This window comes from Bos mutus, chromosome X (genome assembly GCF_027580195.1).
Source record: "Bos mutus isolate GX-2022 chromosome X, NWIPB_WYAK_1.1, whole genome shotgun sequence".
NCBI lineage: Eukaryota > Metazoa > Chordata > Mammalia > Artiodactyla > Bovidae > Bos > Bos mutus.
The window spans coordinates 76,126,199-76,149,296 of record NC_091646.1 but is presented as its reverse complement, the minus strand read 5'-3'; the positions used below and the strand labels follow the sequence as shown (position 1 = coordinate 76,149,296).

At 39.8% G+C, this 23,098-nt stretch overlaps 1 protein-coding gene across 1 annotated transcript in view; it reads right to left on the bottom strand.

Moving 5' to 3' along the window:
• The window catches only part of ZNF157 (zinc finger protein 157), a 30,620-nt gene extending 20,357 nt beyond the window's left edge, over positions 1 to 10,263 (bottom strand). The window contains 1 exon segment of the mRNA XM_005899363.2: positions 9,720 to 10,263. Within this exon segment, the coding sequence (XP_005899425.2) occupies positions 9,720 to 9,884 (165 nt within the window). The 5' untranslated portion in view covers positions 9,885 to 10,263.
• Between the last annotated feature and the right edge of the window lie 12,835 nt (positions 10,264 to 23,098).

Genomic DNA, 23,098 nt, shown 5'->3' with positions numbered 1-23,098 from the left:
ACTGCTAGTTCCTCTCTATCAAATGACCCCAAAGAAGGCCATATTTGTATAAGGGCCTGAAAAAAAGTAAACTATGTCTGAATCACAAAAAGCAGTAGCTGTCTTGATGTCTTTGGGCATCCTGAACAGAATGCTGCTGACAACAGGCAAAAGTGGAATTCAAAATGGAAAACTTATATTAGAAAAAGAAACACTGCTGCAATAACTCAATTCTGTCTTCTGATGGTTCTTCGTTTCTTTCTTTATAAGTCAGTTCCCTCTGGATGCTCCTGGAGAAAAAGCATGGCTGTTTGCTGCACAGTCAAAAATATCAACTACATTTATGATGCACTCTCCCAGTGGAGACATTTGCACACTGCTAGAGACAGTACTTTATCCATACTTTGTCATCTCAACATTTATTAGCAATTTCTTATTCAGTAATGCTCCTCCTGCTCAGACTTCTTTGATAACATCATCAGAACCCTCAAACTGTGTACCATCTAGCAACTCAGAGAAAAACAGAACCAGCCAGAAAGGAGTGTCAGAAAAGCAGGCAGAAGACTTCAAAAAGGAAGGGAGATAGATTAAGGACTCGATGACGGTCAAGATGAAAACACTTGGAATGCAAATTCCATGTGCATGGATGGACTTCCCTTGACGGTGCGAGACTAGTACAATATGTGCAATAAGTATTGCATTTCTCTTACAATTTAATTCATCTGAAATTCTACTGGGATGTAGGATTACTTTATGTTTTCCGACTAATCTTTATTTTAAAGTGTCTTTAATACTGTTTAGTGGATGTGGGTTAAAACTGTCTAATTCAGAAAAGTCAACAGATAAAATAAGGAACAGGTTGTGAAGCCCTTGCATATAGCAACCAACTGTTAGAAGCCTAAAGAATCTAAAGGTCTTATATGTAAAATAGATAAACAAGGTCCTACTGTATAGCAAAGGAAACTATATTCAATATCCTATAATAATGCAATCTTGTAATGAAAAAGTATATATATATAAAACATATATACATGAAACTGAATCACTTTGCTATACATCAGGAACTAACACAATATTGTAAATCAACTTCAATTTTTACTTATCTATTTATGACAATAGATTTTAAATTTTTATTTATTTATTTTTGACTGTGCTTTGCGCGGGTTTTCTCTCATTGCGGTGAGCAGGGGCTACTCTTCGTTGTGGTATGTGGGCTTCTCGTTGTGGTAGCTTCTCTTGTTGCAGAGCATGGGCCCTAGGCACGTTGACTTCAGTAGCTGCAGCACACAGGCTCTGTAGTTGGACCTTGTGGGCTCTAGGGAACGAGCTCAGTAGTTTTGAAACATGGACCTAGTTGCTCCGCAGCATGTGGAATCTTCCCAGATCAGGGATCAAACCTATGTCCTCTGCACTTGCAGGCAAATTCTTATCCTCTGCACCTCCAAGGAAGTCCTATACTTCAACTTTAAAAAAAAAAGAATCTAAAGGTCTGACACAACTTCCTTCCATCAGCTTTCTTATGTAGTATTTTATGTACCGAGTATCCCTGTGCGCTCAGATATCATGTTTTGTTTAGAAGTATTTTGGTCAAAAATGCTTAAGCCCATAAAAAGTGACTGGTATACCACTGAGTAATTTGACTCTGGGTCAGATGAGTTAATTATCCAATCAGAGGATAATTTATGCTCAGGCTTTCTCCTGCAATGCAGGAGACATGGTTTGACCCCTGATCTGGCAAGGTCCCCTGGAGAAGGCAATGGCAACCCACTCCAGTATTCTTGCCTGGGAAACCTCATGGACAGAGGAGCCTGGCAGGCTATGGTCCATGGGGTTGCAACAGTCAGACACGACTTAGTGACGAAACAACAACAATGAATAATTCTGCACTTATAACTTAGATGAAATGAAGCAATTCATAAAAAACAACAACACAAATAAACACAAGTCATCCAATATGAAACAGATAATTTGTTGAGTAGCCCTATAACTATTAAGGAAAATTTATCCATAATTTAAAGCTCACCAAAGAATCTAAAAATAGTAGGTCTATGATATGTATTTTATAACTGATTTACTTTGCTGTACAGCAGAAACTAACACAACATTTTAAAGCAATTATACTCCAATAAAAATTTTAAAAAATAAAAAATGAAACTCAACCCCCAGAAAAGGTATCTCTGGCCAAACGGTTTCTCTGGAGAATTTTACCAAACTTTTAACAAAAATTAACACAACTACATAATCTCTTGCAGGAAACAAAAGAGGAAATAACTCTTTCATACTCATTCTATGAAGCTAGTATTTTCCTTGGATAGGTAAAAAGAGGCCCCCAAAAGATATCCACATCCTAATCCTTGGAAGCCATCAATATCACCTTATATGGCAAAAATATAAAGGTCTTTGCAGATGTGATTAAGAATCTTCAGATAAGGAGGGTATCTTGGATTATCCATGTGGCTTCTAAATGTAACAAATATCCTTTAGGAGAGGGAGGCCAAAGAAGATCTGATGCACACAGAAAGCAGTGATGTGAAGACAGTAGAGAGAGATTTGAGGAAAACTGAAGGGATGAAGCCACAAGCCAAGGGACAGTTGCAGCCCGCAAAAGCCGGAAGAGGCAGGGAACAGATCTCCCAGAGCCTCTGCAGGGAGTAAGCCCTGGCAACACCTTGATTTGGGCCCAGTAATGCTTATTTTGGATTTCTGGCCTTCAAAAACTATGAGAGGATAAATTTCTACTGTTTTAAGCCACTAAGTTTGTGGTAATTTGTTGCAGCAGCCACATAAAACTAACACATTCCCTGATTACAAAATCAGATAAATATAGTACAAAAAACAAAACTACATAACAATAGCACTCATGAATATAGAGGCAAACATTCTTGACAAAATATTAGCAAAAATAATTCATTAATATATTAAAGGAATTATACACTGTGACCAACTAGGGTTTATTCCAGGGATGCAAGACAGGTTCAATATTCAAAAACCAATCCATGCATGCAATCCACCATATTAACATGATTTTTTAAATTAAAGATATATATATATTATTAAGTTTGATATTCTTTTTTATTTTTTAATTGAAAGATAATTGCTTTACAGAATTGTGTTAGTTTCTACCAAATATCAACATGAATCAGCCATAGGTATACATATGTCCTCTCCCTCTTGAACCTCCCTCCCATCTCCCTCCCCACCCCCCCTTAACAGGATTTTAAAAATCACATGATCATATCAATCAATATAGAAAAAACACTTGAAGAAATACAACATTCATTCCTGCAAAAACCAGAATAGAAACAGAAATACAGAGAAACCACCTCAATTTGATAAAGAGCATCTAAAACAAAACTACAGGTAACATTATACTGGGTTGGCCAAAAAGTTCGTTTGGGTTTTTCCATAATAAACTTTTTGACCAACCCAATACTTCATGGTAAAAGACTGAAGACCAAAAACAAGACAAGAATGTCCATTCTCACGACTTATTTAATATAGTGCTGGAAGTTCTAACCAGTGCAACAAGGCAAGAAATTAAAAGGCATACATAATAAAAAGGAAGAAATTAAACTTTTCCTATTTTCAGATGACAAGGTCATAGGAAGCATAGAAAACCACACAAAAACCAAGTGTATTTTCATATGTTAACAATGAAAATGTGGGCTCCAAGGCAAAAAAATATGAAACCATTGATAATTACTCATAAGTATAAAATGCTTAATTATAAATCTAACAAAACCAAAAAAGCAAGACCTAAGTACTGCAACACACTGGCAATCTTGAAAAAGAACAACACTGGAGGCATCACACTATCCAATTTCAAACTCTTGAACAATGAGGGACTGGAGTATCAATGCACTGTGCAGTTGAAAATCCATGTAGAATTTACAGTTGGTCCACTGTAAACTTGGTTCCTCCTGACCCCCAGTTTCTCTGTTTCCAGAGATTCAACTAATTGTAGATTGTGTAGTACTGTAGTATTTACTGTTGAAAATAATCCACTTTTAAGTGGACCCACACAATTCAAACCTGTGTTGTTCAAGGGTCAACTGTATATTACAAAGCTACAATAATCAAAACAGTATGGAAGAAAACTATAATTCAAAAAGATACATGCACCCCAATGTTCACTGAAGCACTACTTACAATAGCCAAGACATGAAAGCAAACTAAATATCCACTGACAGATGGATAAATAAGATGTGGTATATATACAACAGAATATTACACAGCCATGAAAAAGAATGAGATAATGTCATTTGAAACAATATGGATGGACCTAGAGGTTATCATACTAAGTGAAGTAAGCCAAAGACAAATATCCTATGATATCACTTATATGTGGAATCTAAAAAAAAAAAAAAAAGATACAGGGAGTTCCCTGGTGGCCTAGTGGTTAAGACTCAGCACTTTCACTGCCATGGCCTGGGATCAATCCCTGGTTGGGGACCTGAGATCTTCCAAGCCTTGTGGCATGGCAAAAAAAAAAAAAAAAGATACAACTGACCTTATTTACAAAACAGAAACAGACTCACAGACATAGAAAACAAACTTATGGGTACCAAAGAGGAAAGAGGGGAAGGGATAAATTAGGAGTTTAGGATTAAAACAGATAACCAATAAGGACCTACTGTATAACACAGGGAACTATACTCAGTATTTTGAAATAACCTATAAGGGAAAAGAATCTGAAAAAAAATTATATATATTTATACACACATACACACATGCACATATATATAACTGAATCACTGTGCTGTACACCTGAAACTAACACAATATTGTAAATCAACTGCACTTCAATTAAAAATAAAAATTAAATAAATAAATTTAGTGAATAAAAAAAAACAGTATGGTACTGGTATAAAAACAGACACAAACAACAACAGAATGGAATAGAGAGCCCAGAAATAAGCCCATACATACATGGTGAATTAATTTATGACAAAGAACCCAAGAATATGTAATGGGAAAAGAACAATATCTCCAAAAAATAGTGTTAGGAAAACTGGACAGCCACATGCAAAAAAATGAAACTTTAGAGCACTATCTTACACCATACAAAAAATTAACTTGAAATGGATTAAAGAGTTGAATGTAAGATCTGAAACCATAAAAACTCCTAGAATGTATGGGCAGTAAGCTCCCTGACATCAGTCCTGGCAATGACTTTTTTGGATCTGACTCCAAAAGCAAAGGTAATAAAAACAAAAATAAACAAGTGGGACTACATCAAACTAAAATTCTTCTGCACAGCAAAGGAAACTATCAACAAAATGAAAAGGCAACCTACTGAATGGGGAAAAAACATTTGCAAATTGCGTATCTGATAAGGGGTTAATATCCAAAATATATAAAGAACTCATATAACTCAATAGCAAAAAAACAAACAATACAATTTAAAAAGGGACAAAGGATCTGAATAGACATTTTTCCAAAGAAGTCATACAGATGGCCAATAGGTACATGAAAAAATGCTCAACATCACTGATCGTCAATGAAATGCAAATCAAAACCACAGTGAGCTATCACCTCACACCTCTTAGGATGCCAAAAATTATCAAAAGGACAACAAATGACAAGCATTGGTGAGGACACAGAGAAAAGAGAACCCTTGTGCACCGTTGGTGAGAATGCAAATTGGTGCAGTCAGTATGTGAAACAGTATGGAGATACTTCAAAAAATTAAAAATGGAACAATCATATGATCCAGCAATTCCATAACTGGGTATTTATCTGAAAAAAATGAAAATACTCACTTGAAAAGATACCTGTACTCCCATGTTCACTGCAGCATTATTTACAATAGGCAAGATATGGAAGCAACCTAAGTGTCCACCCAAAAGATGAATGGATAAAGAAAACATGAGCTAGATATATATATATACACATACATAATGAAATATTATTCAGCCATGAGCAAGACGGACATCCTGCTGCTTGCAACAACTTGGATGGGCCCTGAGGGCATTATGCTAAGTGAAATAAATAGGACAGAGAATGATAAATAGTGTATGATCTCACTTATATGTGGAATCTAAAACCAAAAAAACAAAACAACAACCAAGCTCATAGATTTAGAGAACAGGTTGGTGGTTGCCAGAGGTGAGAGGAGGGGGTAATATTCATGAAGGGAGTCAAAAGGCACAAATTTTCAGCTAAAAATAAATAAGTCATGGGGATGTAATGTACAGCATGGTGACTACAGACAATAATATTGTTGTATTGCATATTTGAAAGCTGTATGGTGATGGATGTCAACTAGAATTATGGTGATCATTTAACAGTACATACAAATATCAAATCATTATGTTGTATATCTGAAACTAATATAATATTGTAAGTCACATATGCCTCAATTTAAAAATAAATAAGTAAAAGTGTGGTATTGGTAAAAATAGACAAATTTATCAATGGAACAGAGAGCAAGGAAATAGACCCACACAAAAATAGACTGCTGATCTTTGACAAAGAAACAAAGGCAATTCAATGGGGAAAGGATAGCCTTTTCAATAAATGGCATTCAAACACTTCAATATCCACACACACACACACACACAAATCCAGACCAAGTCCTTACAACTTTCACAAAAATGAACTCTAAATGGATCTTAGACCTATATGCAAAATGCAAAAATATAAAACTTCTGCAAAATAGGGACTTCCCTGGTGGCCTAACAGTTAGGATTCCAGGTTGTCATTGCTGTGGCCCAGGTTCATTCCTGGTCAAGGAAATGAGATCTTGTAAACTGCATGGTACAGCCAAAAAGAATGAAAGAAAGAAAACTGCAAATAACAGGAGCAAGTCTAGAATGTCTAAGTGACTTTGGGTTTGGCAATGTTTTAAAATATAACACCAAATGTATGTTACATGAAAGAAAAACTGACAAATTGGACTTTACTAAAATTAAAAAATTCTGCTCTTTGAAAGGCACTGTTTAGAGAATAAAGAGACATGCCCAGAACAGGAGCAAATATTTGCAAAACACATATCTGAAAAAAAAAACACATATCTGATAAAGGGCTTGTATTTAAAATATATCAATACAAAGCACTCTTAAAATCAACAATAAGAAAACATACAATCCCATTAAAAATACACAAAAGATGTGAATAGACACTTGACCAAAGAAGATATACAGATGGGAAATAAGCATGTAAAACCATGTTCAACATCATTTTTCATTAGGGAATTTCAAATTAAAACAATGAGTTACCACTATACATTTATTAGAATGGTTAGAATCCAAAAAACTGGTAATACCAAAAGCTGGCAAAGATGTGAAATAAAAATGTTCATTTGTTACTGGTGAAAATGAAAATGGTGAAAACCTTTGAAGACAGTTTGGCAGCTTCTTACAAAGTCTTATCATATGACCTACAATTGCACTCCGAGTTATTTACCCAAATGAACTGAAAACTTCTGTACATACATGTTTGTAGCAGCTTTATTCATAATCATCCAAAACTGGGAACAACCAAGATGTCCTTCAATAGGTGAATGGGTAAGCAAATTGTGGTACAGCCCTCCAATGGAATATTATTCAGTGATAAAAAAAAAATGGAGGAACTTTAAATGCAAATTGCTAAGTGAAAGAAGCCAATCTGAAAAGGCCACAGACAATACGATTCCAAATACATGACATTTTAGAAATGGCAAAACTATAGAGACAGTAAAAAAAGTCAGTGATTACCAGAGTTTCAGGCAGAGGGAGAGGAAAGATGAATAGCTAAGCACAGATGAAACTGTCCTGTATGAACTGTAATGATGGAAACATGTCATTGTGCATTTATCAAAACCCATAGAATATGCAACACAAAGAGTGACCCGTACTGTAAACTGTTGAATAATAACATATCAATACTGGTTTATTTAACAAATGTACCACACTAATGCTATCATCTCAATTATTCTGTAAATCTAAAACTGTAGTAAAAATTAGGTCACTTAATTGTTTTAACGCTTTTAGCATATAATCCAGCAATGGCACTCACGTTCATTCATTCGATACAAAAACCTTACACAATCATAGCATCCTTATTTGTAACAGCCAAAAACTGGAAACAACCAAGATATCCTTCAACTATTGACTGGTTAAGCAAACTGCAATAAATCCATACCATTGAATGTTATTCAGCAATAAAAAAGGAACAAGCTGTTCATATATGCAACAATCTGGATGAATCTCCAGAGAATTATGCTGAATAAAAAAACAGCCAGTCCCAAAAGGTTACATACTGTATGATTCTATTTATATAACACTTGAAATAACAAAACTATAGAACTGGAGCACAGATTATGGGTTGCCAAGGGTTAAGGAGGGAGAGCAGGAGAAGGGAAGTGGGCATGGCTATTAAGGGGCAACATGATGGAAATGTTCTATGTCAATATCCTAGTTGTGATATTGTACCAAGATTTTACAAGATGTTATGATGGGGGAAACTGGGTAAATTGAATCTACAGTTCAGTTCAGTTCAGTCGCTCAGTCCTGTCCGGCTCTTTGCGACCCCAAGGACTGCAGCACACCAGGCTTCTCTGACCATCACCAACTCCTGGAGCTTACTCAAACTCATGTCCATTGGGTCAGTGATGCCATCCAACCATCTCATCCTCTGTTGTCCCCTTCTCCCTCCCGCCTTCAATCTTTCCCAGCATCAGGGTCTTTTCAAATGAGTCAGCTCTTCGCATCAGGTGGCCAAAGTATTGGAGTTTCAGCTTCAGCATCAGTCCTTCCAATGAATATTCAGGACTGATTTCCTTTAGGATTGACTGGCTTAATCTCCATGCAGTCCAAGGGACTTTCAAGAGTCTTCTCCAACACCACAATTCAAAAGCATCAGTTCCTCGGTGCTCAGCTTACTTTATGGTCCAACTCTCACATCCATACATGACTACCAGAAAAAACATAGTTTTGATTATATGGACCTTTGTTCATAAAGCAATGTCTCTGCTTTTTAATATGCTGTCTAGGTTGGTCATAATTTTTCTTCCAAGGAGCAAGCGTCTTTTAATTTCATGGCTGCAGTCACCATCTGCAGTGATTTTGGAGCCCAAAAAAGTGAAGTCTGTCACTGTTTCCATTGTTTCCCCATCTATTTGCCACAAAGTGATGGGACCAGATGCCATGATCTTAGTTTTCTGAATGTTGAATTTTAAGCCAACATTTTCACTCTCCTCACTTTCATCAAGAGGCTCTTTAGTTCTTCTTTGCTTTCTGCCATAAGTGTGGTATCATCTGCATATCTGAGATTATTGATATTTCTCCAGGCAATCTTGATTCCAGCTTGTGCTTCATCCACTCCAGCATTTCTCATGATGTACTTTGCATAGATGTTAAATAAGTAGGGTGACAATATACAGCCTTAACGTACTCCTTTCCTGATTTGGAACCAGTCTGTTGTTCCATGTCCAGTTCTAACTGTTGCTTCTTGACCTGCAGACAGATTTCTCAGGAGGCAAGTCAGGTGATCTGGTAGTCCCATCTCTTTAAGAATTTTCCACAGTTTATTGTGATCCACACAGTCAAAGGCTTTGGCATAGTCAATAAAGCAGAAGCAGATGTTTTTCTGGAACTCTCTTGCTTTTTCAATGATCCAGCAGATGTTGGCAATTTGATCTCTGGTTCCTCTGCCTTTTCTACAATTATCTCAAAATTAAAATCTGTCTAAAGTAAAAAAATTTTGTCTAAAAAATTAAAAAAAGAGAAAAATGGGAAAAGTAGGTGCCTCTTACTTACCTCAAATGATCCACCAGGTTGTCCTGGAACCAGAGCAGGAAACCTCTGGGGTGATTTCCTGTTAGCTGGCATGTTGACTCTGGATACAAGTCCACCTTCCAAAGCTGGAGAGGTGTGTGTATATGGGCTGCAGTCAAAATAAATGGAAGATCCCACAGCCTCCATTAAGAGGAAAGCTCAACAGCTCCACAGAGATACCAAGAAATCCTAAAAGGACAGTATCCATGTCATCAGTGTCATTCCACATTCACCCCACAAAGTTCAGCAATTCCCTCTCTGAGCATTATTACGGAAATAATTAATAATAATCTCTGAGCAGATTACGGAAATAATCATGATATTTGGAGTCAAATTAATGAGCTCAAAGGGGTGCTTCACATTTTACCCGACAAGCCTATCCCTCAATTCCAGGTTCAAGGCAGATCTGGGTTTGGGGAGAAGGTAGACCTGAGGCAAGTGAATGGTGCTGAAGTCCCATGGGATAGGCAGGGGAAGGACTTGTCCATGGGGTCCTGGTCGGTGACTGTGGAAGCAGAAAACCTGGAAACTTGGTAATCTAAATGAAAGGGATCTTTTTTGCCCACTTTAATTTCTTTACCATTCTGGGTGAAAAATCTCTCTTAAATTCTTTTACAAGGGGACTTCCCTGGTGGTCCAGTGTTTAAGAATCTGCCTGCCAATGCAGAGGACACAGGTTTGATCCCTGGTCAGGGAACTAAGATCCAACATTCCCTGGAGCAACTAAGCCCACACACTGCAAGTACTGAGCTGGCACCCATGCCCATGTGACACAACAAAGATCCTGTGTGCCACAACTAAAACCTGAAGCAGCCAAATAAATAAAAACAAATTTTAAAAAAGGAGAGGATGTGGAGAAAAGGGAACCTTCTTACACTGTTGGTGGGAATGCAAACTAGTACAGCCACTATGGAGAACAGTGTGGAGATTCCTTAAAAAACTGGAAATAGAACTGCCTTATGACACAGCAATCCCACTGCTGGGCATACACACTGAGGAAACCAGAATTGAAAGAGACATGTGTACCCCAATGTTCATCGCAGCACTGTTTATAATAGCCAGGACATGGAAGCAACCTAGATGTCCATCAGCAGATGAATGGATAAGAAAGCTGTGGTACATATACACAATGGAGTATTACTCAGCCATTAAAAAGAATACATTTGAATCAGTTCTAATGAGGTGGATGAAACTGGAGCCTATTATACAGAGTGAAGTAAGCCAGAAAGAAAAACACCAATGCAGTATACTAATGCATATATATGGAATTTAGAAACATGGTAACGACAACCCTGTATGCAAGACAGCAAAAGAGACACAGATGTATAGAACAGTCTTTTGGACTCTGTGGGAGAGGGAAGGGGGAGGATGATTTGGGAGAATGGCATTAAAACATGTATAATATCATATAAGAAACGAATCGCCGGTCCAGGTTTGATGCTGGATACAGGAAGCTTGGGGCTGGTGCACTGGGATGACCCAGAGGGATGGTATGTGGAGGGAAGTGGGAAGGGGGTTCAGGATGGGGAACATGTGTACACCCATGGCGGATTCATGTTGATGTATGGCAAAACCAATACAATATTGTAAAGTAAAAAAAATAAAATAAAATAAATAAAAAATATTCTACAGGGAAGTTCTCAGCCTGTTCTTTCTAGAAGATGGTTCAACATTAATAATATTTATTAAATCAACAAATTAGAGGGGGAGAAAACACACTGCTTTTAACTTACACCAAGAAAAGGCATTTGACACAAGTCAGCAGTCATTACTAATAAAAACTCAAAATTAGGGAAGAAGTTAAATCACTTAAATATCACAAAAATTATTTACAAAAATATAGCTCTGAAATACTATGCTAAAAAGTAAAATGATGAAGCAGCTGCCATTAAAATTCATAAAAAGATAAGGATAGCCAATACAATTCAAAATTTTCCTGACTCTAGTGCACATGAAAGATTAAATAATCAGAATAAATATTGCGAAGAAATGAAAATATAGCTTTCTTTGTCAGTGATATGATTTTATACATAGAAAACCTACCAGACACTACCAGAATTCATAGGGTAATTTGATACAGGACTGGATACAAGATAAAGTTATAAGAGCAGATAGTTTTTTCCTGTTTAACAACAGTAATCACAAGAAAACAGAAAAAAAATTAGTAATAATAACAAGAAAATATAAAAGTATGTAAAAATGAACAAGAGCTATATCTAAAAATTTTTAAATTAAAAAATTGATATAGTCACACAAACAAAAAGAATTAATTAAAATGGAAGAAAAGATTCAATTACAATGTCAACCCTCCCAAAAGCATTATAGCAAAGAATAAATGAAAAAGAAAAATTAAACACAAAGCTCAATAATAATAAGATGGTGTCTAGAACACTTTGCAGAATGCAGCTAAAGAGATTCTTAAAAGGAAAATTCATGCTTTTAAATGTTTTTTAACAAAGAAAGGTTGGACATTAATAAATTAACAACCAATTTAAGAAGTTAGATAAAAGAGAAAATAGTACAACTAGAAGTATTTACGGAAACTGAAAACAGAGGTACATCAGGGAGGATCAACAATACCAAAAGGTGGTTCTTGGGAAACGCTAATAAAACCAGCAAATCTTTGGGGAGACTAAGGAAACCATCTAAACACACATACACTATTAGGACTTGACAACAGATGCAGCAAGGAATCTAAAACCTGACTACCTAAGAAGCCTCCATTAAACAGAAAAAAACTATCTGCTCTTATAACCTGATAGATTCTCATTCATCAGACTCTTTAATTCCCCACCAACTGACCCCACAAACTGACAGTCTGCAACTACCCAGAGCCAACAAAGCCATCACCTCACTGCGCGCCAACAAGACTTAAAACAGTCTGAGGGCCACTTCCGTTTCCTGTCCTCACCTCTGCCACTGCCCCTTCTGAGACTGTTAATTTTGCACACAATCACACAAGAGCTCTGAGACTGTGGTCCACTCACTCTGAACAATGTGCAGTTAGAGACCTGCAGAGACTTGAACCATGAGCAGCGGTGACGGGCGAGGAACATGGCTGCGCCGAGGTGTTCCACTATGAGGGCAGTCATCTTAGCGTCTTTTCCGTACAGTGGGCTGTTCCATAGAAGGCGACAGCGAGGGGCGTTGCTCATGCGTAGAAACTTGGAACTGGGTTCTATGGGTCTGTGCAAAATTTACAGAAGCAGAGGTTCCAAACCACATCACAGGGGAAGGGGAGATGTGTCCAGATCTTCAAGGGAGGTACCACTAAGAAGGGGGAAGAAAGGCAGGATCACAGTTTCCTCTTGGGAGATATCACTGGATGAGAGAAGGAGTCAGGGTGGTACAGTCTCCTTCTTGAGGATACCACTGGTACGAGGGGGGAAAGTGAGGTCCCCTCCTGGGCGATACCACTGTAGAAGAGAGAGGAGGAGTCAAGGTGGTACAGGCTCCTTTTAACGTACTGTGGAATTGATACTAAGAAGTGTCTGATCCCCTCAATTTTCATTACCCCACAAAAATGATTGTAGCTAGGAATAATATTACTAGTCTTTGATATACATAATTAATGTTTTTCAGAAAATTATCAATAGAAAGACATTTAGAAAAGTTATAAGCACACTTTCAGTGAAAATGAATCTCTAAGATGCGCCCTCAACATCTGCTATCAACCAGGTTAGCCTCAGCCTCTGTTATATGGAAATTCAGGAGCTGCTGCTGTCTCTTGGGACAGAAGAGAATTCTGGGTGTTCTTCACCTCTTAGTTCCTATGCACATTCTTTAAAACCCAGTCCTAGTATACCCTCCTGCAGGGAACCTACTCTGACAAGAGGTAAAGAGCTCTTTTCTCTGCTGAAGGTGTTTCAAACCCAGCAGGTAGACCCTGACTAAGTGTGGGTATGGATTGCTGAGTACCCTAAGGACATTCATTTCTTCTCTCTGGGCCTCAGCTGAATAATCTGGAGTAGTTATGAAACGGATGGAGACAGAATGGCAAATGTGAGAACGTTGCTGTAACACACACACCTCTACATAAATTTCCAAAACTTATTATTGTTGTGATTTCTGGTCAACATCTCAAATCCTAGACCCTGTTTACTTCCATCAGTGCCTCTCTGAACTGATGTCAAAGCTGAGCCTTTCTTAACTCTACCAACACCTATGTGATCTGGATTCATGTTCTCTATTACTGCTTTACTGGAAGTTTTATTTTCCTTTTGGGTATGAAGGATTCATTAACAAAAGAAACCACTTGTTATACACACATAAACAATTTTAATTTTTGATAGAAGAGTATTTATTTAATTTCAATATATAGCTGTTAGAAGCATCGAAAGAAATAGAAACAACAGAGAAAAGCAACAGCATCTACATGGCCAAATTGGGCTGACACATACATCCAGACTTGACCAGTGCTAGAAAGTCCCAAATGACAGCAATCTGGAGTCCCAACTGAGAAATGGTCCTGGGCAGAGAGTCCACTCCATGAATAAGACTTCACACTGCAGCTTTGGAGGCTCCTCCATATAATCCCAGGCCACAGACTGATATCATCATCCATTTGCTGGCAAAAATGTAGCTCTGTTTTTTTTTTTAACTTTTATAATGCTGTTTGTTTCACCTTGTGAGTCATAAGATTAGTTAGACCTCAGGAGACTAGCAAGGTCCCCAGCAGCTTAAGAAATTCCAAGACCTACTCCCTTTCTTATCTAAAGTGCCACTTGACTTGCTGGTAACAATTGGTGTGCTTGCAGGCAGGCATGAAGTCCAGGCAGGGTCAGGATTCGATCAGAGGCCTGCTCCCCTGATTCTGACACCTGAACAAGACTACCTCCATTTTAATTTCCCTAACAAGTAATGATTTAATCAATGTTCTTATATTTTGACTTTTGAAAATATTGCACTAAAATGTTGTTTTGATTACTGAGTTTTGGGTTCCCCTTTAACTTATGTACTTTTGTTACGGGAAGTACACTGATTGAAATTGCCCACCCTGGCCAGGCACCATAGTAACTATTCGCATGAGTTGTTTTACAGCAGGAGGTCCTGGTAAGGAACAGCGAACTAATAAGCCTCCACCAACCAGAAGAGTTTGGGAAAGGTCAAAAGGAGACACCACCTGTCCAACCACCTCCCAGAATCCTTCTCGCTGGCATCCATCTTGGCTGAACAAGGGCGTGCACCACCAGGAAGGACTCTGAGTCAGAATGATTGGCTAAGGACAACCCGGAAACTAATCCCATCACCATAAAACCCGAGACTGCAAGCCATGTGGCAGAGCTGTTCTCCTGGATTCCCTTACCCTACTGTTCTCCACCCGGGTGCCGTTTCCCAATAAAATCTCTTGCTTTGTCAGCACATGTGTCTCCTCAGACAATTCATTTCCCAGTGTTAGAGAAGAGCCCAGTTTCGGGCCCTGGAAGGGGTCCCTCTTCCTGCAACACTTTGAAGTGAGTGTCTCTTTTGCCTGAGCCTAGTCCCAGCCCTACTAAGAAAACTTGCTCTCTAACATCAGAACTTTATTAATTGAAATTATGTCAGTAAGAATAAAACCTCCCACTCTTGCCTGGAGGATCCAAGCTACTTTGACACAGAAAAGCAGGATTGATTTGCAACCCAGGTTCAGAGATTCAAATAAGGGGCATCTGAAGTGTCATATCTTTTTTTTTCTTTTATTTATTTATTTTGGCTGTGCTGGGTCTTCCTTGCTGCACATGGGCTTTCTCCAGTTGCAGAGAGTAGGGGCTACTCTCTAGTTGCCGTGCTTGGGCTTCTCACTGTGGTGGCTTCTCTTGTTGCAGAGCACCATCTCTAGGGCACTTGGGCTTCAGTGGTTGCAGTGTGTGGGCTCAGTACCTGTGGCACACAAGCTCAGCTGCTCTGCAGCATTTGGGATCTTAGTTGCCTGACCAGGGATCAAACCCACATCCCCTTCATTGGAAAGGGGATTCTTTACCACTGGACCACCAGGGAAGTCCCATGCTTCATTTAAATTTTAACTAACCTCCACTTTTCCCCAACATCCTGTAGTAATCCTATTTCTTCCTTTGTTTGGTGGGACTAGGGTAATCAACCATCCCTGTGTGTGTAGGACAGACAGGTTTATTGAAACAAGGGAATTTCAGTGCTAAAATTAGGAAAGTCCTGGGAAAACTGAAACAAGTTGGCCACTCTAAGTGAGATCCTGCACAGTTCCTGTGATGTGTGGTCTCCCTTGTTACAGCAAGTTAAACCCTATTTCTGGGGAGTTCTGGGCTTTCACTGCCATGGCCCCCAGGTTCAACTCATGGTTGGGGAACTGAAATCCCATAAGCCATGGGGGCACTGTCAAAAAAAAAAATTCTGTCCAACTATGGATGTGACTCTTGTGGTCTTTATCAGATGGACTTTATCAAGGTCATTAATGTTGGAAGGGTTCACAGAAGTTGAGTTTGAGATCACTCTTAGTATGCATTGATGGTGGAAAAATTGCCAGGCCTGGGTTCCAGCTCCAGATCAGAGAGACTTTGATGGAAGAATAGTTCATTGAAGGCTGCATGTTAAATGATACTAGGAAGGAATTGATGGTAGAAGAATTATCAGAGCTCTAGATTACCAGTCAGACTAGAGCAATACTGAAAGGGTTGAAAATTGGCTGAAAGGTAGTAGAAATGTTAACTGTGGCCTGGATTTTGGCTTTTGACAAGAGAGTCATTGATGGTTGGTTAGTAAACAAATGACCAAATTCAAGGTGCTACCATATGAGTGACTTCCCTCACAGCTCAGTTGATAAAGAATCTGCCTGCAATGACCTGGGTTCAATTCCTGGGTTGGCAAGATTCCCTGAAGAAGAAAATGGCAACCCATTCCAGTATTCTTGCCTGGGAAATCCCATGGACAGAGGAGCCTAGCAGGCTACAGTCCATGGGATCACAAGAGTCAGACACAGTTTAGCAACTAAACCACCACCACCACCTTATGAACAGTGGTGGTGGAAGAGTTAATGCAAGCCAGTAATTTGAGCTCTGTTGTCTAGACCAAGGGGTTGCAGATAGATAGTACAGCTGGCCAATGGCTGTGTATAACAGCTGGGATCTGGTTTCTAGTGACCAATAGGATGAAACAGCAGCCTGTTACCAGGGAGAAGCCCCTGTTGCTATGTGCAGAGTGAGAGAGGCAGGGTCTAGCCTGAGTTGCTACAGACAAATAGTTAGCCAATGACTGCAGACATTGGGCTTTAGCTTCTATAGCCTACAGTAAACTATTGCCAAGTAATAACCCCTATTGCCATGTGAAAGGAGGCGGCCAAAGTGGCACCTGAGAGGCTGTGGACAAAAGACAGTCAGCCAATGGATGAGTAAGAATGGGGCTCTGGCCTCCACAAGCGTATGAGGCTTCCTGGTCTGTAAATCAGGGAGGTCCTCATGGACGGAGGAGCCTGGTGGGCTGCAGTTCATGGGGCCGCTAGAGTCGGACACGACTGAGCGACTTCACTTTCACTTTTCACTTTCATGCATTGGAGAAGGAAATGGCAACCCACTCCAGTGTTCTTGCCTGGAGAATCCCAGGGACGGGAAGCCTGGTTGGCTGCCGTCTATGGGGTCGCACAGAGTCGGACACGACTGAAGCGATACAGCAGCAGCAGCAGCAGCATTGTCCAATGCAGGGAGAGGGCAATGCATAGCCTGAGGGTGTGCAGATAGGTAACACAGCTGTGTGTGGGAAGTGGAAGTGGGTGGAAGTGGAAACAAGGCCTGAGGTTGCTTTGGGCAGGCGGTGCAGCTAGCCAATGGCTCTGTGTGGGAGGCAGACTTCAGTCTCCCTGCCCAAGCCAGTGCTAACATCCCTGTTACTATGCAGAAATAGCTTTGTTCCAAATTGTATCAGAAAGAATAAGCCTCTCAGTCTTGCCTGTGCTGTGCTGTGGTAGTCACTCAGTCATGTCCAACTCTTTGCAACCCCATGGATTTTAGCTTGACAGGCTCCTCTGACCATGGGGATTCTCCAGGCAAGAATACTGGGGTGGGTTGCCATGCCCTCCTCCAGGGGATTTTCCCAGGGATTGAACCCAGGTCTCCCACGTTGCAGACAGATTCTTTACCATCTGAGCTACCAGGGAAGCCCCTGGAGAATCTAAATCACTTTGACAAAGAGCAGCAGCCTCAATTTCCAACACAGGAAGAGGAGGAGGAAACTTAGCATGAGGGGTTGCAGACAGGTAACAAAGGAAAAGAAACAAATGAAATAACTTTAATAATATAGTTTATTTAAATTACATGTCCAAAATATTATCATTTCAACCTATAATCAATCTTTGAAATTATTAATGAGATATTTGGCATTCTTTTTGTTGTAGTAAGCCTGTGAAATCAGATGTGTACTTTACAACACATCTCGATTTGAATGCTAAATTTTCATCAGAAATACTTATGAAATCTAAATATAATAGACTTCATAAAATTTACTGTAGAGGACTTTCCCCGCAGTCCAGTTATTATGACCCTCTGCTTCCACTGCAGGAGGCTCAGGTTCAGTCCCTGGTTGGGGAACTAAGATCCCACATGCTGCACTGTGTGGCCAAAATAAATAAAAATAAAATAAAATTTATAGATGATAATTTAGGTTAATATTCACAGGTTGTTCCAAACATACTTTAAAAGTTTTCTAATAACTGAATTGAGTATCTATCTTCTAACAGAAGAAATGTCTAATATTACCAAAATGTACAATGTTACATTTAGAACAGTTTTTCTTTCAAATGGCAGCTAGATATTTGAAAGGTTTGCCACAGAAAGGAATGACTATAATCTCAAAGCTCAATTGGTGGCCAGTACAGACAGGACATCATTTCAGATCTCTTAATCCAAAGTTGTAATGCATTTTATTGAAGCACCGGATCTTCTGTTTGTGTGTCAATTTTACATTTTTAATTAATTAAAATTAATAAAATTTTAAATTCAATTTTCAGCCTCATTTCAAGTGCTCAATAAGCTACATCTGGCTAGTGTCTGCCATATTGAATGGCACAATTCTGAGCTATGTGCCCTTGATGGTGGTCAAGTTGAAAGAGCCATGGTTTTGAGTCGTAGACCAGAGGAGCAGGGATGGTAGAAGAGTTCATAGAGACTAGGATTGAAGATATACTAAGATGAGCACTGATGATGAATTGCTGACAAAAGCTCACATTCAAGGGCAGATCAAAGTAGCACTGATGGTGGAAGAGCTAATAGAGGCTTGAGTTTGAAGTCAGACCAAGATGTTGATGGTAAAAAAAAAAAAATGGAGATCCAGTTCAGGCAAGATAGCATAAACCTATTTTTCTCCCTGTTCCTTCCTGCTACACACAACTATTAAGCTTTGAAATAAAACAAGGGAAATCCATACCAAAAATATGAAACATGGTATAAGGAAGGTGGACTCACTTAGGATCCCAGGACTGAAGGAACAACACACCTGCCAGGCATCATGTCCTCCCACCCAACAGAAGGCAGCAACTCAGACCCAGCATTTCCTGATGTCCAACCCAGCAACAGAAGGCAGCTCAACTAGGCTCATTCGTACCTTGAATTAAATGGAAGTCTCTCTGACAAAGGGGGCTTCTCCAGTGGCTCAGCAGTAAATAATCTGCCTGCAATGCAGGAACCACAGGAGACACGGGTTCGATCCCTGGGTTAGGAAGATCCCCTGGAGAAGGAAATGGCAACCCACTCCAGTATTCTTGCCTGGAGAATCCCATGGACAGAGGAGCCTGGAGGGCTATAGTCCACGGGGTCACAAAGAGTTGGAGGTGACTGAAATGACTTGGCACAGTACCCAATGGCTCTCTGACAACATGTGACAAGCCCAACACCATCAAGGGGATGGATTTGGAACCCACTTATAATAAGGGACATGAGAAGTGCTCCCTTTCCCCAGTGGGCCCTGAGAAGGCAGGGGGAACCTGCAGGAGAGATACAGCCACAGCAAGAGACCAGACCTGGAAATTTCTTTTACCTTGAAGGCCCAAGAGATCTGAGATTCCCTTCTCCCAACAGGAGACATGAGGCAAAAAGAATCCCACCAGGCAGCCAGACTTGAAAAACCTCTCCCCTGCCCAGGGCACCAGGGCAGGCACATAGAAACAGCAAGACGGACCTAACCACAGCAAGCATCCTGAACCAGGATGCCACTTTGACCTTGTAGATCTGAGATTCCCTTTCCTGGCACCAAGACACCTGGGCAGTCAGAAGGCACTGGTCAGTGGGGCTTATCACATCCCTCTATCACTGAGCAACCCCCAGAGATCTGACCTGTAGAAATCCTACATACCCTTACACAGCACCAGTAAAGACAAGTGGAAGCCCCAGAGGAACCAGGTAGACAAAGCAGATGGAAATAACACTACAAAAGCTCAGAAAATTAAATTGATATTGGAACCACAGCATCAAAATTTTCATAGCAAACCAAAACAGGGTGACTGACTGCAAAAATAAAACATTTCAATAGGATCCAGCATCTCCTAACATCATAGATGAAGGCCTGGAATACAATAGAAAATCATCTGTCACATCAAGAACCAATACCAAATTGAATGAGAAAAGAGAATCAACAGATGCCAACACTGAGATGACTTGGATGTTCAAATTATTCGACAAGATTGTAAAGCAGCCAGTATAAAAATGTTTCAACAACAATTACTGATGCCAAAAGCTCAGCTTCTCTGTACACCAGTGCTGAACCAAATCTCAGAGACAGAGTTTTGGTGAAGTAGAAAAGGATATCTTTATTGCTTTGCCAGGCAAACGGGGACACAGTGGGCTAATGCCCTCTCAAACCTGCATGTCCCAACTTGAGGAAGATAATGAGAAGTTTTATAGTAAGGATTCAAAGTGGGTGTGATCAGCTCGTGGACTTTCTTCTGATGGGTTGGTGGTGAGGTAAGTAGGAGTCAGCATTATCAACCTTCAGGTCCAACTAGTCTGGGGTCACGTGCTTGTGGGCAGCATACCATTATTAATTGTTAACTTCTCCCACCTGGAGGGGGTTTCAGTATCTGCAAAATAACTCAAAGATATTGTGTATATCCCTTGATGAGGAAATAAGACCTTGCCCCAGCGCTGCTCTTGGGGAAACACTGACTGAACCCACCTACTCTGGCCAGACACCACAGTAACCATTTGCATGAGTTATTTTAGGACAGGAGATCCTGGTAAGGAACAGGGAACTAACAAGCCACCACCAACCAGAAGAATTTAGAAAAGGTCAAAAGGAGAGAGGAGACACCAGTCTACATGTCCTTCCAGAATCCTTCTCTCTGGAATCCATCTTGGTTGAGCGATGAATGCACCAGCAGGAAGGACTCTGAGTCATAATGTTTGGCCAGAGACAACCCAAAGATGAACCCCATTACCATAAAACATGAGACTTCGAGCCATGTGGCATAGTCCACCTGGGTTCCCTCAGCCTGCTGCTCTCTCCCTGGGTGCCCCATCCCAATAAAGTCTCCTGCTTTGTCAGCACATGTGTCCACAGACAATTCATTTCTGAGTGTTAGATAAGAGCCCACTCTCAGGGCCTAGAAGGGGTCTCACTTCCTGCAACACCCTCCCTTCCTTAATTAACAACTGCTTGAATCTGCCCATTGGAACTCAGGGAAGATCATGGAGGCTGAATGAAGGCTGTTTCCTGTAATCAAAGAAATGGAGGTGTAGCCTAAAAAATTAGTTTACAACCTTAAAGCAAACTGTGTTTTATTCAGTGGGAAAATCTTAGGATTTCAAGCCCTGGAAATAGCATCTCAGGTAGTCCTGAAAGACTGCTCTGAAGCAGTGGGAGAAGGAGTCAGGCTATATACAAGTTTGCAACAAAGAGAGCAGACAGTCTGAATATCAAAGATTATTGTTAAGTAAGGAAAACCAGATATTATATCAAGTTAAGGAATTTAGAATTCCTCTATATATGGGAAGAGGCAAGAGTCTGGGATTACTGAAGTCATTCTTTTCATATTCATTTCAGCTATCTGGAGCCAGCATCCTGTTTCTTTGATTTCTCACAATCTCCGGAGCTCCTCAGCAATCCCCATGGGGAAGGGTGGCATCATCTGTATCACAGGTATTGTTTTCCCTTTGTGAGCTTTCATTCACATTTGGAGGCTGAAATCGCTGATGGCTGTTACATCCTTGTTTACTGGTATGGCAGGAGATATTCCATTTAACAAGGGACACAGAAAGCCTTTGTGCCCAGGAGTCCCACAGAGCCCTGCTCAGAATTATTACAAACTCTACAAATTCTATTGGAACAAATGAAAAATGAGAAGAATCTCAGCAAAGTTTTTAAAAAAAAACCCAGATAGATATCTGTTGTTATACAGTCACTCAGTCGTGTCTGACTATTTGTGACCCCATGGACTGCAGCAGGCTAGGCTTCCCTGTCCTTCACCATCTCCTGGAGCTTGCTCAAACTCATGTCCATCGAGTCAGTGATGCCTTCCAACCATCTCATCCTGTCTTCCCCTTCTCCTCCTGCCTTCAGTCTTTCCCAGCATCAGGGTCTTTTCTAATGGATCAGCATCAGGTGGTCAGAGTATTGGAGCTTCAGTTTCAGCATCCATCCTTCTAATGAACATTCAGGACTGATTTCCTTTAGGATTGACTGGTTTTATCTCCTTGCAATCCAAGGGACTCTCAAGAGTCTTCTCCAACACCACAGCTCAAAAGCATCAATTCTTCAGCATTCAGCCTTCTTTTTGGTTCAACTCTTACATTCATACATGACTACTGAAAAAACCATAGCTTTGACTATACAGATCTTTTTCGGCAAAGTAATGTCTCTGCTTTTTAATATGCTGTCTAGATTGGTCATAGCTTTTCTTCCAAGGAGCAAGCATCTTTTAATTCCATGGCTGCAGTCACCATCTGCAGTGATTTTGGAGCCCAAGAAAATTAAGTCTGTCTCTGTTTCCATTATTTCCCCATCTATTTGCCATGAAGTGATGGGACTAGATGCCATGATCTTCGTTTTTTTAATGTTGAGTTTTAAGTCAGCTTTTTTACCTTCCTCTTTCACCTTCATCAAAAGGTTCTTTAGTTCCTCTTCACTTTCTGCCATAAGGGTAGTGTTATCTGCATATCTAAGGTTATTGATATTTCTCCTGGCAATCTTGATTTCAGCTTGTGCTTCATCCAGCCCGGCATTTCGCATGATGTACTCTGCATAGAAGTTAAATAAGCAGCATGACAATACACAGCCTTGATGTACTCCTTTCCATTTTTGAAAAATGGATATTAAAGAAACAAAAAATGCAATGACAGAAATAAAAATCTCACTGGATGGGCTCACTAGTAGAGTAGAGATGACAGAAGATGGAATCAGTAAACTTGAAGACAGATCAAAAGAATTTA